The 12,576-nt window shown below is 48.8% G+C and overlaps 1 protein-coding gene across 3 annotated transcripts in view; it reads left to right on the forward strand.

Moving 5' to 3' along the window:
* Positions 1-12,576, forward strand: part of ARHGEF6 (Rac/Cdc42 guanine nucleotide exchange factor 6) — a 258,983-nt gene that overhangs the window by 166,565 nt on the left and 79,842 nt on the right. For all 3 annotated transcript variants that reach the window (XM_063937432.1, XM_063937433.1, XM_063937434.1), the window contains exon 11: positions 953-1,012. In XM_063937432.1, coding sequence (XP_063793502.1) covers positions 953-1,012 — 60 coding nt within the window. The remainder of the gene's footprint in view (positions 1-952; positions 1,013-12,576) is intronic.

Below are 12,576 nucleotides of genomic sequence, written 5' to 3' on the forward strand. Positions count from 1 at the left end.
TCTAACTCTCTCTGCACATGTTATATCTGCCTCCCCTGCAGTGCACATGGTTTTGCTCAACTGCTAACAAAGTTCCTGCTCCGATCAACTCAGAATTACCCCCATTGTGTAGTGTCAGCTAGCAGTTTGTCCGCTATGTTTTTTGGCAGTATTTCTTGGTAAAGCCTTGAACAACGACCGATTTGGAGAAGTGAGTGGTACATGTCTATCTTAAATGCTTAAATACAGAGATGTGTTTAAGGTTTGAATTCCAAAATTCCTAGATGCCTGTGCTGAGACACGTTAAAGAGAAGACTTGATGCTTTATTCTGTGACTTTATCAATAATGAAGATCAGAAGATTATATCTGTGTGTATCTGTGTGTGTTTAAAAAGTGCTACAATACATTTGAGGCCTGTTCATATTTTACTAGAGATGTGCCTAAACATGTTATTTGAATTACTTACAGATGTGTCCTACATCTAGCCTCAATACGCCATGCAACGCAAGATGCCTGGCGCGAGTGAGCAGCCAGGTCCTGTGCAACTCTGCTAGCATTGTGCATCTTTTTTTTTTGTTGCCAAAAATGCATCCGAGTTTACTGTGCTGATTAATTTGATATGTGACACTTGTATATGTGTGTGCTGCTAAGTCTGTATAAGAAGCACAACAGAAGTTGGCGTGGCAAAAAACAGCGGACGCTGTATCCTGGCACTTTGTTGCACACAGATATACAAGTGCAGCATATCAAATTAATCAGCGCAGTCTCTTGCTGTGTTCTAGTCACATCGCGACTAATACATTTTCAGCAAAAAAAGACCTAACGCTAGCAAAGTCTCATGGGCTCCAGCGTGCCGAAAAGGGTTCTATGGTGCTAATGCAGCAATGATGTATTTTGTGTTCTACTCTTGTGATTTGTCTAGTAACGTGAAAAATAACAAAACCATGGCATTAATTATTCCTCATTTTACAGGAAGCACATCCAGATCATAAAGATGTTCTTAGAGCCACTGCATCATTCAAGGCCCTTGTGGTAAGCTGCTTACTGTCATCTCTTCACTACATATAATCAATATATAATAGAGCTGTCCTGTGTGTGGCATACAGCTCTATTGGACCATTGCCAATACATCTGATGCCCTGAAGACGAGTGGCTGTATCCTTCTGTGCATAGGAGTGTTAGCAGTGCTATATGCTGTTTGCCGTACCAGTAAAGAATTTGTGCATGGATGTTCGATTAGAGCTACAGACAATTTACACACTTCTGAAAATGACAAATGATTTAAGTTTTTAGTCATGGCCTGTCTTGAAGAAGGTCTGTTATCAGACCGAAACGTCGACAAATAAAGGTGATCTGTGACTGTAAAGACCTGTTGGCTGAAGTCTTTCGAATTGTTAAAAAGCGAGAGTGCACCATTCACTTAGTGGATTTTTGCGATATACAGGCGGACCTGAACACAGCCCATTGGTGGCACCCGCCATTATTTACCTATTATTAGATGAGATGAGGACAATTGTGGAGATATATATATATATATATATATATATATATATATATATCCAGAATTCGCCCCGGCACTCCTCCAGATTAGCTGGCTGAGGTGCCCTTCCTTGTGGACATGCCAGTCCACCGACATGCAGCAAACAGTAACAGGTGGCACTCACAGACTTGTAGATTGGTGGAAAACAAACTTCACCCCGTGAAGAGTTTATTGAAAACAACAGGTAACGTTTCGGGGACACATCCCCTTCCTCAGACAATTAAACAGTGCAAAACAGTGTATATTTATTGCATACAATGACCCCACTTACCCCCGCAATCACGACTCACAGCTGCGTGGACCACAGAGTGCCCGGGCGTCCCCTGTCCCGCACTTCCGGTCTCGGCGTCACGGTCTGCCCGGAAGTGACGCAATCAGGCTTTGCCGGTCCCCATGGCGCCCTGGATAACAACAAAACATAACGTTGTGACACAATTACAGTGAATAAAAACGGCACACAAACGTACAAAGCGCTCACACGGAGCTGGAGTGTGCCTAACAGTGCAAAAACATATAAAATAAAGAATATCATAAAAACGTGATTAAAATGATTTAAAACAGAACGATGTATCATCCGCAACTAGGAGTCGTATCTAGATCATACGATTCAAACCCTCTAGTATAGGTAAGTCAGGAAAATTGTCAAAATCACTAGAGGCAGTCTGGCCTGGATGACAAACACATAGGGGGGACCCTTGTAAACATAAACTGTAACTGACGTAAACAGGCCACTCAGCTGCATCCTTAACTTGACATAGATGTGATAATAATTTATCAAAAACAGCTCCACAGAACTTATTATGCAAAATAATGTAGATACTGGACATTTTAAAGGAAGGTGCACAGGATCATAAAAAATTAATTAATCCCAGGGACTCATTTAACCCTCTAGGGGCCAGACAATCTATGCGGAAAATCCACCTAGATTCAAGTTGGAGTAGTCTTTTCCCCCTGTCACCCCCCCCCCGTGCGGAAGCTGGTACATGGTCTATGGCCCTGTATCTAAGGCTGGCCAAACTGTGTTGATGTGTGGCAAAGTGTCTTGCCACTGGCTGCTCACTGGTCCCTGTGTGCAGGGCTGCTCGAATGGCAGACCGGTGCTGGGTTAACCGAACTTTCAATTGGCATTCGGTTTTGCCAACGTAGTAGAGCCCACACGGGCACACTATCACGTAGACCACAAACCGAGACGTTTATGTTAATGGCCACCTGATTTTTAATCGTTGGCCCGTGTGGGGATGTGGGAAAGTCTCACCAACAAGAAAAAAGGAACAGGTGGTACATCCTAAGCATTTAAAGCAACCATTTTTCTTGCTTAAAAAATGCTTGGATGTGGTCTTGGCATCAAAACCCGTTATATCAGTTTTGACTACCAAGTCTTTCAAATTCCTACCCCTGGAAAAACTCGGCATCAATTTGCTATTTTGAAAACACTTCAAGTCAGGGTCGGATGTGACCATTTGCCACATCCCCTTGACTTGCTTCACCAGCACGGGACTATTGGAGTTGTATTCCGTCACCCATGGTATGGTGTCGCTGGGTAATACTTTGGAATGGTGCTTGGACTGTTTCTGAAAATTGCACAAAGCTCTCAGTTCTGATAATGAATACCCTCTCTCGGTGAATTTCAATATCATCTCATCAAGCTGTAACGCCCGTGTACCTGGGTCAGTATTGTTCCTACATACCCTGAGTAGCTGGGAATATGGCAAATTACAGATCATCGCTTTAGGATGAGAACTCTCAGCCCGGAGCAGGGTATTCCTGTCCGTGGGTTTTTTGTAAAGAGCTGTCCCCAACTGCCCCTCTTTCAGCTGTATACAGGCAGGGCAGGCCGTGACGCCGAGACCGGAAGTGCGGGACAGGGGACGCCTGGGCACTCGGTGGTCCACGCAGCTGTGAGTCGTGATTGCGGGGGTAAGTGGGGTCATTGTATGCTATAAATATACACTGTTTTGCACTGTTTAATTGTCTGAGGAAGGGGATGTGTCCCCGAAACGTTACCTGTTGTTTTCAATAAACTCTTCACGGGGTGAAGTTTGTTTTCCACCAAACTACAAGTCTGTGAGTGCCACCTGTTACTGTTTGCTACATATATATATATATATATATATATATATATACAAAGTGAGGATGCTAGGTACCCTTGCACGCTGTTTTTGAAGGAACGCTGAAGGAAGGTTGTTCCAAACATCTTGGAGAACTAACCATAGATCTTTTGTGGATGTAGGCTTGCTCAGATCCTTCTTTTTCTGCATGTAATCCCAAACAGATTCGATGATGAGATCATGGGGTATATGCAATTGCGGAATTCAACCGTTTTTAAATTCGACACAATTCGACAGTCAGACACCCTCCCGCCGGGACCCGAATTCAACATATTCAATAAAAATCGGATTCGACAGTCCCGCTGTCACAAAACGGACCAATTGACGATAGTGTGCGTCCTGGATTCGACTTCCTGGACGGCACAAAAGTGTGTAAAAATTCCTGATAAAAAATGCGTGGGTTCCCCCCTCCTAAGCATAACCAGCCTCGGGCTCTTTGAGCTGGTCCTGGTTGTAAAAATACGGGCGGGGGGAAATGACAGGGGATCCCCCGTATTTTCACAACCAGCACCGGGCTTTGCGTCCGGTCCTGGTGCCAAAAATACGGGGGACAAAAAATGTAGGGGTCCCCCGTATTTTTAACACCAGCACCGGGTTCCACTAGTCAAAGATAATGCCACAGCCGGGGGACAATTTTATATAGGTCCCTGCAGCCGTGGCATTAAATCACTAACTAGTCACCCCTGGCCGGGGTACCCTGGAAGAGTGGGGACCCCTTAAATCAAGGGGTCCCCCCCTCCAGCCACCCAAGGGCCAGGGGTGAAGTCCGAGGCTGTCCCCCCTCACCCCCCCATCTAAGGGCTGCGGATGGGAGGCTGATAGCCAAGTGACAAAAATAAAGAATATTGTTTTTTGTAGCAGAACTACAAGTCCCAGCAAGCCTCCCCCGCAAGCTGGTACTTGGAGAACCACAAGTTTTTTTTATTAGATCCCGCCAGCAAAATGAGGCGGACTGAACTTGACGAAATGACTGTCGAAAAGCACTGTTGTCGAATCGACATTCTTCAATTGAATATACTTTTGTCGAAAAGCCGCATTTTTACCATTGCAGACATGTCGAATTTGACACGGACGTTTTTTTGTCGAAAAGTACTGTATTGCATTGTCGAATCATTTTTTTGTGTCGAAAATGCCCCATTTTTCGACATTTGAGGCAATTCGACCGCAATTGCATATGGCTCTGTTAGGGCCAAATCATTAGTCCTGGACGCTTTATTCTTTACCCTGAAGATAATGACATTGCCTGTATGTTTGGAATCGTTGTCCTGCTGCAGAATAAATTTGGAGCCAATCCGACACCTCCCTGGTGGTATTGCATGATGGATAAGTACCTGCCTGTATTTCTCAGCATTAAGGACACTATTAATCCTGACCAAATTCCCAACTCCATTCGCTAAAATGCAACCCCAAACTTGCAAGAAACCTCCACCATGTTGCCTGCAGACACACATTATTGTAACGCTCTCCAGCCCTTCGGCGAACGATTTACCTTCTGTTACAGCCAAATATGTCAAATTTTAACTCATTAGTTCAGAGGACCTGCTGCCATTTTTCTGCACCCCAGTTCCTATATTTTCATGCGTAGTTGAGTCACTTGGCCTTGTTTCCACATAGAAGGTGTGGCTTGTTGGTCGCAATTCTTCCATGCAGACCACTTCTGCCAGACTTCTCCGAAGGTTGTACCTGGGTCCCACTGGTTCTTCCAGTTCTGAGCTGATGGCATAATGGGAAGTAAGCATAATGTGTCTTTCATCTGATGCACTAAGTTTCCTTGGCCGACCACTGCGTCTACTGTCCAAAAAGTAGCAGTTTCTTTGTGCTTCAATGCTAAGAAATACAGGCATGTACTTATCCATCATGCAATACCATCAGGAAGGCGTCTGATTGGCTCCAAATATAATATTCAGCAGGACAACGACCCCAAAAATGCAGCCAATGTCATTAGGAACTATTTTCAGCGTAAAGAAAGAAAAGGAGTCCTGGAAGTGATGAAATGGCCCAACAGAGCCCTGATCTCAACATCAATGAATCTGTCTGGGATTATATGAACAGACAGAAGGATTTGAGCAAGCCTATATCCACAGAAGATCTGTGATTAGTTCTCCAAGATGTTTGGAACAACCTCCCTGCTGAGTTCCTTCAAAAACTGTGTGCAAGTGTACCTAGAAGAATTTATGCTGTATCACTGACCTGGTTTGGGAGTGTTGTGGACTCGGGGCTTCTTCCGATGACCGGGAAGAGGAACCGCCACTGGGTCGTAGTAGAGATGGCCGGATGTAGGTCTTCCTCATGCAGAACTAAGACGGCAGGCGGGAGGCCCAGAGGAATTCTTGTAGGTCTCCTGTAAGACAAGACTTGTAGAAATAATGAAGGCTGGGGTACTGAGATATTGGAGACACTGTGGTATTGAAGGCACTGAGGTACTGGGAGTACAGGGAGTGCTGGGAGACCCTTGGAGGCACGGAGGTGTTTGGAGGCACGGAGGTGCTTGGAGGCACGGAGGTGTTTGGAGACACCGAGGTGTTTGGAGGGACGAGGTGCTTGGAGGCACGAGGTGCTTGGAGACACGGAGGTAACTGGAGGCACGGAGGTGCTTTGAGGCGCGGAGGTGCTTGGAGGCACGGGGTGCTTGGAGGCACGAGGTGCTTGGAGGCACGGAGGTGCTTGGAGGCACGGAGGTAACTGGAGGCACGGAGGTAACTGGAGGCACGGAGGTAACTGGAGGCACGGAGGTGCTTGAGGCGCGGAGGTGCTTGGAGGCACGAGGTGCTTGGAGGCACGAGGTGCTTGGAGGCACGGAGGTGCTTGGAGGCACGGAGGTGCTTGGAGGCACGAGGTGCTTGGAGACACGGAGGTAACTGGAGGCACGGAGGTGCTTGTAGGCACAGGATGCTTGGAAGCACAGGTTGCTTGTAGGCACAGGATGCTTGGAAGCACAGGTTGCTTGTAGGCACAGGATGCTTGGAAGCACAGGATGCTTGCAGGGACAGGATGCTTGGAAGCACAGGATGCTTGCAGGGACAGGATGCTTGGAAGCACAGGATGCTTGCAGGGACAGGATGCTTGGAAGCACAGGATGCTTGCAGGGACGAGGGAGCTCTGGATCATAGCTTCCACAGGAGAAACGAAGATACTCAGGCATCGGATCTCTGCCTGGTATCTGATTTTAAATTCCCCGCCCTAGCCTGATTGGCGGAGCAGGCAGGTGACGTCAGACCTGCTCCGCCTCCTTGCCCTTGCTTGTGATGGCGGCGCCCTTGCTTCCGGGAAGCCGCCGGAGAGCAGCGCCGACCCGCCGCTGAAGCCGGAGACTGACAGGGGAAGAGAGGCGCCGGGCAGACCAGGCCACCCGCAGGGACAAGCGCGGTCGCCGCTGCCCGAGGTTCGTGACAGTACCCCCTCCTCCAGGAGTGGCCCCTGGACACTTCCCGGGCTTAGTCGGATGTCTGGAGTGGAAGATCCGAATCAGACGAGGAGCCGTTACTTCAGTAGCCCCAATCCAACTTCTCTCCTCAGGTCCATAACCCTTCCAGTCCACCAAGTACTGTAATTTTTTATGAAGATAACGAGAGTCCAGAATAGCTTTGATTTCAAACTCCGCTCCAGCTTCTGCCACTACGGACGTTGGCCTTGGGAGTGCTGAGTGGAATCGATTCAGTATGAGGGGACGGAGTAGAGAAACATGGAAGGCGTTAGGTATGCGAAGATGGGCAGGCAAACCCAGTTTACAGACCACAGGATTTAAGACTTGTAGCACAGGGTAAGGACCGATGAACCTTGGAGCGAATTTCATGGTGGGCACCTTCAACCGGAGATTCCGTGTGGACAGCCATACCCTGTCCCCAACTTTATATTGAGGTGCGGCTTGCCGTTTCTTATCTGCAAAGAACTTGTACCGAACAGAAACCTGCTTAAGATTAGCATGAACCTTTCTCCAAATTTGTCCAAAGTGTCGTAGAGTGGACGCTACAGCAGGAACCTCTATTATCGGAAGGCTTGGAAATTCCGGAACACGGGGATGGAACCCGTAGTTGACGAAAAATGGTGATTCCCCAGTGGAAGAATGAAACAAATGGTTATGGGCAAACTCCGCCCAAGGCAACAACTCCACCCAGTTGTCCTGTGAAGGAGAGAGATACAACCGAAGAAAAGTCTCTAGATCTTGATTGACTCGTTCCGTTTGTCCATTTGTTTGGGGATGATAAGCCGACGAAAACTTAAGTTTAATGTGTAGAGTTGAACAAAGGGCTTTCCAAAACCTGGCGGTGAACTGTACTCCACGGTCAGAAACAATCTCTTGTGGCAACCCATGCAAACGAAAATGTTCTCGGATAAACAATAGAGCCAGTTTCGGTGCTGTCGGAAGACCAGTCAAGGGCACAAAGTGTGCCATCTTCGAAAAACGGTCAACGATAACCCAAACGGTGTTGCAACCCTTGGAACAGGGCAAGTCAGTGATGAAGTCCATGGAAATGTGAGTCCAGGGTCTCACAGGGATAGGCAGAGGACGAAGTAACCCTGCAGGAGGCAGACGAGGAGATTTATGTTGTGTACATTGGGGACATGAATTAACGCAATCTTGTACATCCTTCCTCATGGTGTTCCACCAGTAAGACCTTTGCAGAAACTTGTACATCTTCTGAGCGCCGGGATGACCGGAAAACTTGGAGTTATGGACCCACCGTAGTATTCCTGGGCGGAATCTAGCTGGTACGGACATTCTTCCAGGAGGAGGAGCTGGAGTAGTTAAAGCAGCAGAGACAGAAACTGGATTCAGAATTAAACCCCGCTCCGGAGGTTCATCCTCGTCTGTGGGAACCTGTGAACGGGAAAGCGCATCTGCTTTAATATTGAGAGTCCCGGCACGGTACTTGATAATGAACGAGAATCGGGAAAAGAAAAGTGCCCATCTCGCCTGGCGAGGATTCAAACATTGTGCGGATTTGATGTACAGTAAATTCTTGTGATCCGTGTAGATGGTAAACACATGTTTAGCCCCTTCTAGAAGATATCTCCATTCTTCCAAGGCAGATTTGATTGCCAAGAGTTCCTGGTCTCCAATAGAGTAATTTCGTTCGGCTGGAGAGAATTTACGAGAGTGGAAGCCACACGGATGTAATTTCTTATCAGAGGAATGCTGGGAGAGGACAGCCCCCACCCCGACTGAAGATGCATCAACTTCTAAGAAGAAGGGTTCCTCGAAATTTGGTTGTTGGAGAACTGGAGCCGTCGTGAAAGCTAACTTTAAGCGAGAAAAAGCTACAATGGCTTCCGGAGGCCACAAACTAGGATTAGAACCCTTTCTCGTCAGGGCAGTAATGGGTGCAACAATGGTGGAGAAACCTTTAATGAATTTCCTGTAGTAGTTCGCAAAGCCCAGGAACCTTTGTATTGCTTTCAGGGAAAGAGGCTGAGTCCAATCACGAATGGCCGACAACTTTTCCGGATCCATGCGAAGCTCCGTCCCCGAGATGACATAACCGAGGAACGGAATAGATGTTACTTCAAAGGTACATTTGGAAAGCTTGGCGTAGAGATGATTCTCTTGTAAACGGTGTAGCACCTCTTTGACTTGAGTCCTGTGTTCGACAAGATTCTTGGAAAAAATCAGTATGTCGTCCAGATATACCACAACGCTCTGATACAGCATATCACGAAAGATTTCGTTGACGAATCCCTGGAAAACCGCGGGAGCATTACTAAGACCAAACGGCATCACCAAGTATTCGTAATGCCCATCTCGGGTATTAAAGGCAGTCTTCCATTCATCCCCCTCTCGGATGCGTATAAGATTATAAGCTCCTCTCAAGTCGAGTTTTGAAAAAATGCGGGCACCACGAACCCTATCAAATAACTCTGTGATTAGTGGCAAGGGGTATTTATTCTTAATAGTAATGTCGTTTAGGCCGCGGTAGTCGATGCATGGTCTCAACCCCCCGTCCTTTTTCTTCACGAAAAAGAAGCCTGCACCAGCAGGGGAGGAAGAGGGGCGAATGAATCCCTTGAGCATATTGGACTTAATATACTCCGACATGGCTTGAGTCTCGGGAAGAGACAGAGGATATGTGCGACCACGAGGTGGCGTCTTCCCTGGGACAAGGTCAATAGGGCAGTCCCAAGGCCTGTGAGGTGGTAACAGGTCAGCAGCTTGTTCCGAAAATACGTCCTTGTACCCTTGATATGCCTCCGGAATGTGCTCTTCATCCGTTTTGGAGGTAACACGGAGCGGACAAACAGGAGTAAGACAATTAGTGTGACAAAAGGAACTCCAGGACAGAATTTGTGACGACTTCCAATCGATGTGGGGGTTATGACTTTTCAGCCAAGGCATTCCAAGAACCAGATCATGGGGCATTTCTGGGATTACCAAGAGTTCCAAATCTTCCTGATGTAGAGCCCCGACCCGCAGCTTAACTGGCCCCGTGCGCCACATTATGAGACCTTTGGAAATTCTAGTCCCGTTGATAGCCGTCAGTGAAATTGGCCGCTCGATAGGCCGTAACTTTAAACCCAAACTTTGGGCACAGAAGGAAGAAACGAAGTTCCCTGCAGCTCCGGAATCCAATAGGGCTTCACAAGACCTGGAGACTGAATTGGAGACTAGAGTTACTGGAAGCAAGCAGTCCGAAGTTGGAGAAGCTTTTGTCGTAACTCCCAGCTTGACTCCTCCGGAACAAGCTAGGTCTGCCCGTTTCCCGGACGGACTTTACAAGATTTAAGAAAATGATCTGCGGCTCCACAGTAAAGGCAGAGTTTACCCTCACGACGACGCTGTCGTTCTTCCGGAGACAGTCGGGAGCGGTTAATTTGCATGGGCTCATCTGAGCTAGGTGAGGCCACCGGCCTAGGAGTAGGATTCCGGAACCTGGAACGATCCGAACGGTTACGTTCTCTTCCACGCTCCTGCATCCGAAGATCCACCTTGACGCAAAGGGAAATCAAATCTTCTAATGGATCCGGCAGATCTCTAGTAACCAGCTCGTCTTTCAGCCGGTCGGAAAGACCGTTCCAGAAGGCAGCTCTCAGGGCATCATTATTCCAGCGTAGTTCGGAAGCAATGGTCTGGAAATGAACCACGTACTGGCCCACGGAACGGGCGCCCTGCCGAACACGGAGCAAATCGGAAGAAGCAGTGGTCATTCTGCCGGGCTCGTCGAAAATCCTTCGAAAGGACGAGATGAAGTTGGTGTAGTTGGAAACCATGGGATCAGATCGTTCCCATAATGGAGACACCCAATCCAAAGCAGAACCTTCCAACAGAGAAATAATATATGCTACCTTGGACCGGTCTGTAGGAAAGTTGTGTGCAAGTAGCTCGAAATGTACCTCGCACTGGTTCAAGAAACCACGACAATTTTTGGGATTCCCATTATAGCGGGACGGAGTAGGCAACTGAAGGCGTGGAGTGACACCGGCCGATGGTTGAACATTGCTGGCAACGGCAACTGGTGCGACTGCTGGAACAGGAGCCGGAATTACTGAGGCCAGAGACGCCTGAATCTGATCCAGACGCCCGGACAACTGCTGGAGGTACTGCATCACCTGACCTTGTGCTGCTTCCTGACTTTGCACTCGAGAAGCCAGGTTCTGGATGGCACTAGAGTCCGTGTTCCGATCCCCCGAGTCCATGAGGCCTGAGTATACTATCACTGACCTGGTTTGGGAGTGTTGTGGACTCGGGGCTTCTTCCGATGACCGGGAAGAGGAACCGCCACTGGGTCGTAGTAGAGATGGCCGGATGTAGGTCTTCCTCATGCAGAACTAAGACGGCAGGCGGGAGGCCCAGAGGAATTCTTGTAGGTCTCCTGTAAGACAAGACTTGTAGAAATAATGAAGGCTGGGGTACTGAGATATTGGAGACACTGTGGTATTGAAGGCACTGAGGTACTGGGAGTACAGGGAGTGCTGGGAGACCCTTGGAGGCACGGAGGTGCTTGGAGGCACGGAGGTGTTTGGAGACACCGAGGTGTTTGGAGGGACGAGGTGCTTGGAGGCACGAGGTGCTTGGAGACACGGAGGTAACTGGAGGCACGGAGGTGCTTTGAGGCGCGGAGGTGCTTGGAGGCACGGGGTGCTTGGAGGCACGAGGTGCTTGGAGGCACGGAGGTGCTTGGAGGCACGGAGGTAACTGGAGGCACGGAGGTAACTGGAGGCACGGAGGTAACTGGAGGCACGGAGGTGCTTGAGGCGCGGAGGTGCTTGGAGGCACGAGGTGCTTGGAGGCACGAGGTGCTTGGAGGCACGGAGGTGCTTGGAGGCACGGAGGTGCTTGGAGGCACGAGGTGCTTGGAGACACGGAGGTAACTGGAGGCACGGAGGTGCTTGTAGGCACAGGATGCTTGGAAGCACAGGTTGCTTGTAGGCACAGGATGCTTGGAAGCACAGGTTGCTTGTAGGCACAGGATGCTTGGAAGCACAGGATGCTTGCAGGGACAGGATGCTTGGAAGCACAGGATGCTTGCAGGGACAGGATGCTTGGAAGCACAGGATGCTTGCAGGGACAGGATGCTTGGAAGCACAGGATGCTTGCAGGGACGAGGGAGCTCTGGATCATAGCTTCCACAGGAGAAACGAAGATACTCAGGCATCGGATCTCTGCCTGGTATCTGATTTTAAATTCCCCGCCCTAGCCTGATTGGCGGAGCAGGCAGGTGACGTCAGACCTGCTCCGCCTCCTTGCCCTTGCTTGTGATGGCGGCGCCCTTGCTTCCGGGAAGCCGCCGGAGAGCAGCGCCGACCCGCCGCTGAAGCCGGAGACTGACAGGGGAAGAGAGGCGCCGGGCAGACCAGGCCACCCGCAGGGACAAGCGCGGTCGCCGCTGCCCGAGGTTCGTGACATGCTGTTTTGAAGGCAAAGGGTGATAGCACCAAATATTGATTTGATTTCTAAGATTTCTCTTCTGTTCATTCATTTTGCATTTTGATAATTGATAAAAATAAACGATTAA

Source organism: Pseudophryne corroboree, chromosome 8 (genome assembly GCF_028390025.1).
Source record: "Pseudophryne corroboree isolate aPseCor3 chromosome 8, aPseCor3.hap2, whole genome shotgun sequence".
Lineage (NCBI taxonomy): Eukaryota > Metazoa > Chordata > Amphibia > Anura > Myobatrachidae > Pseudophryne > Pseudophryne corroboree.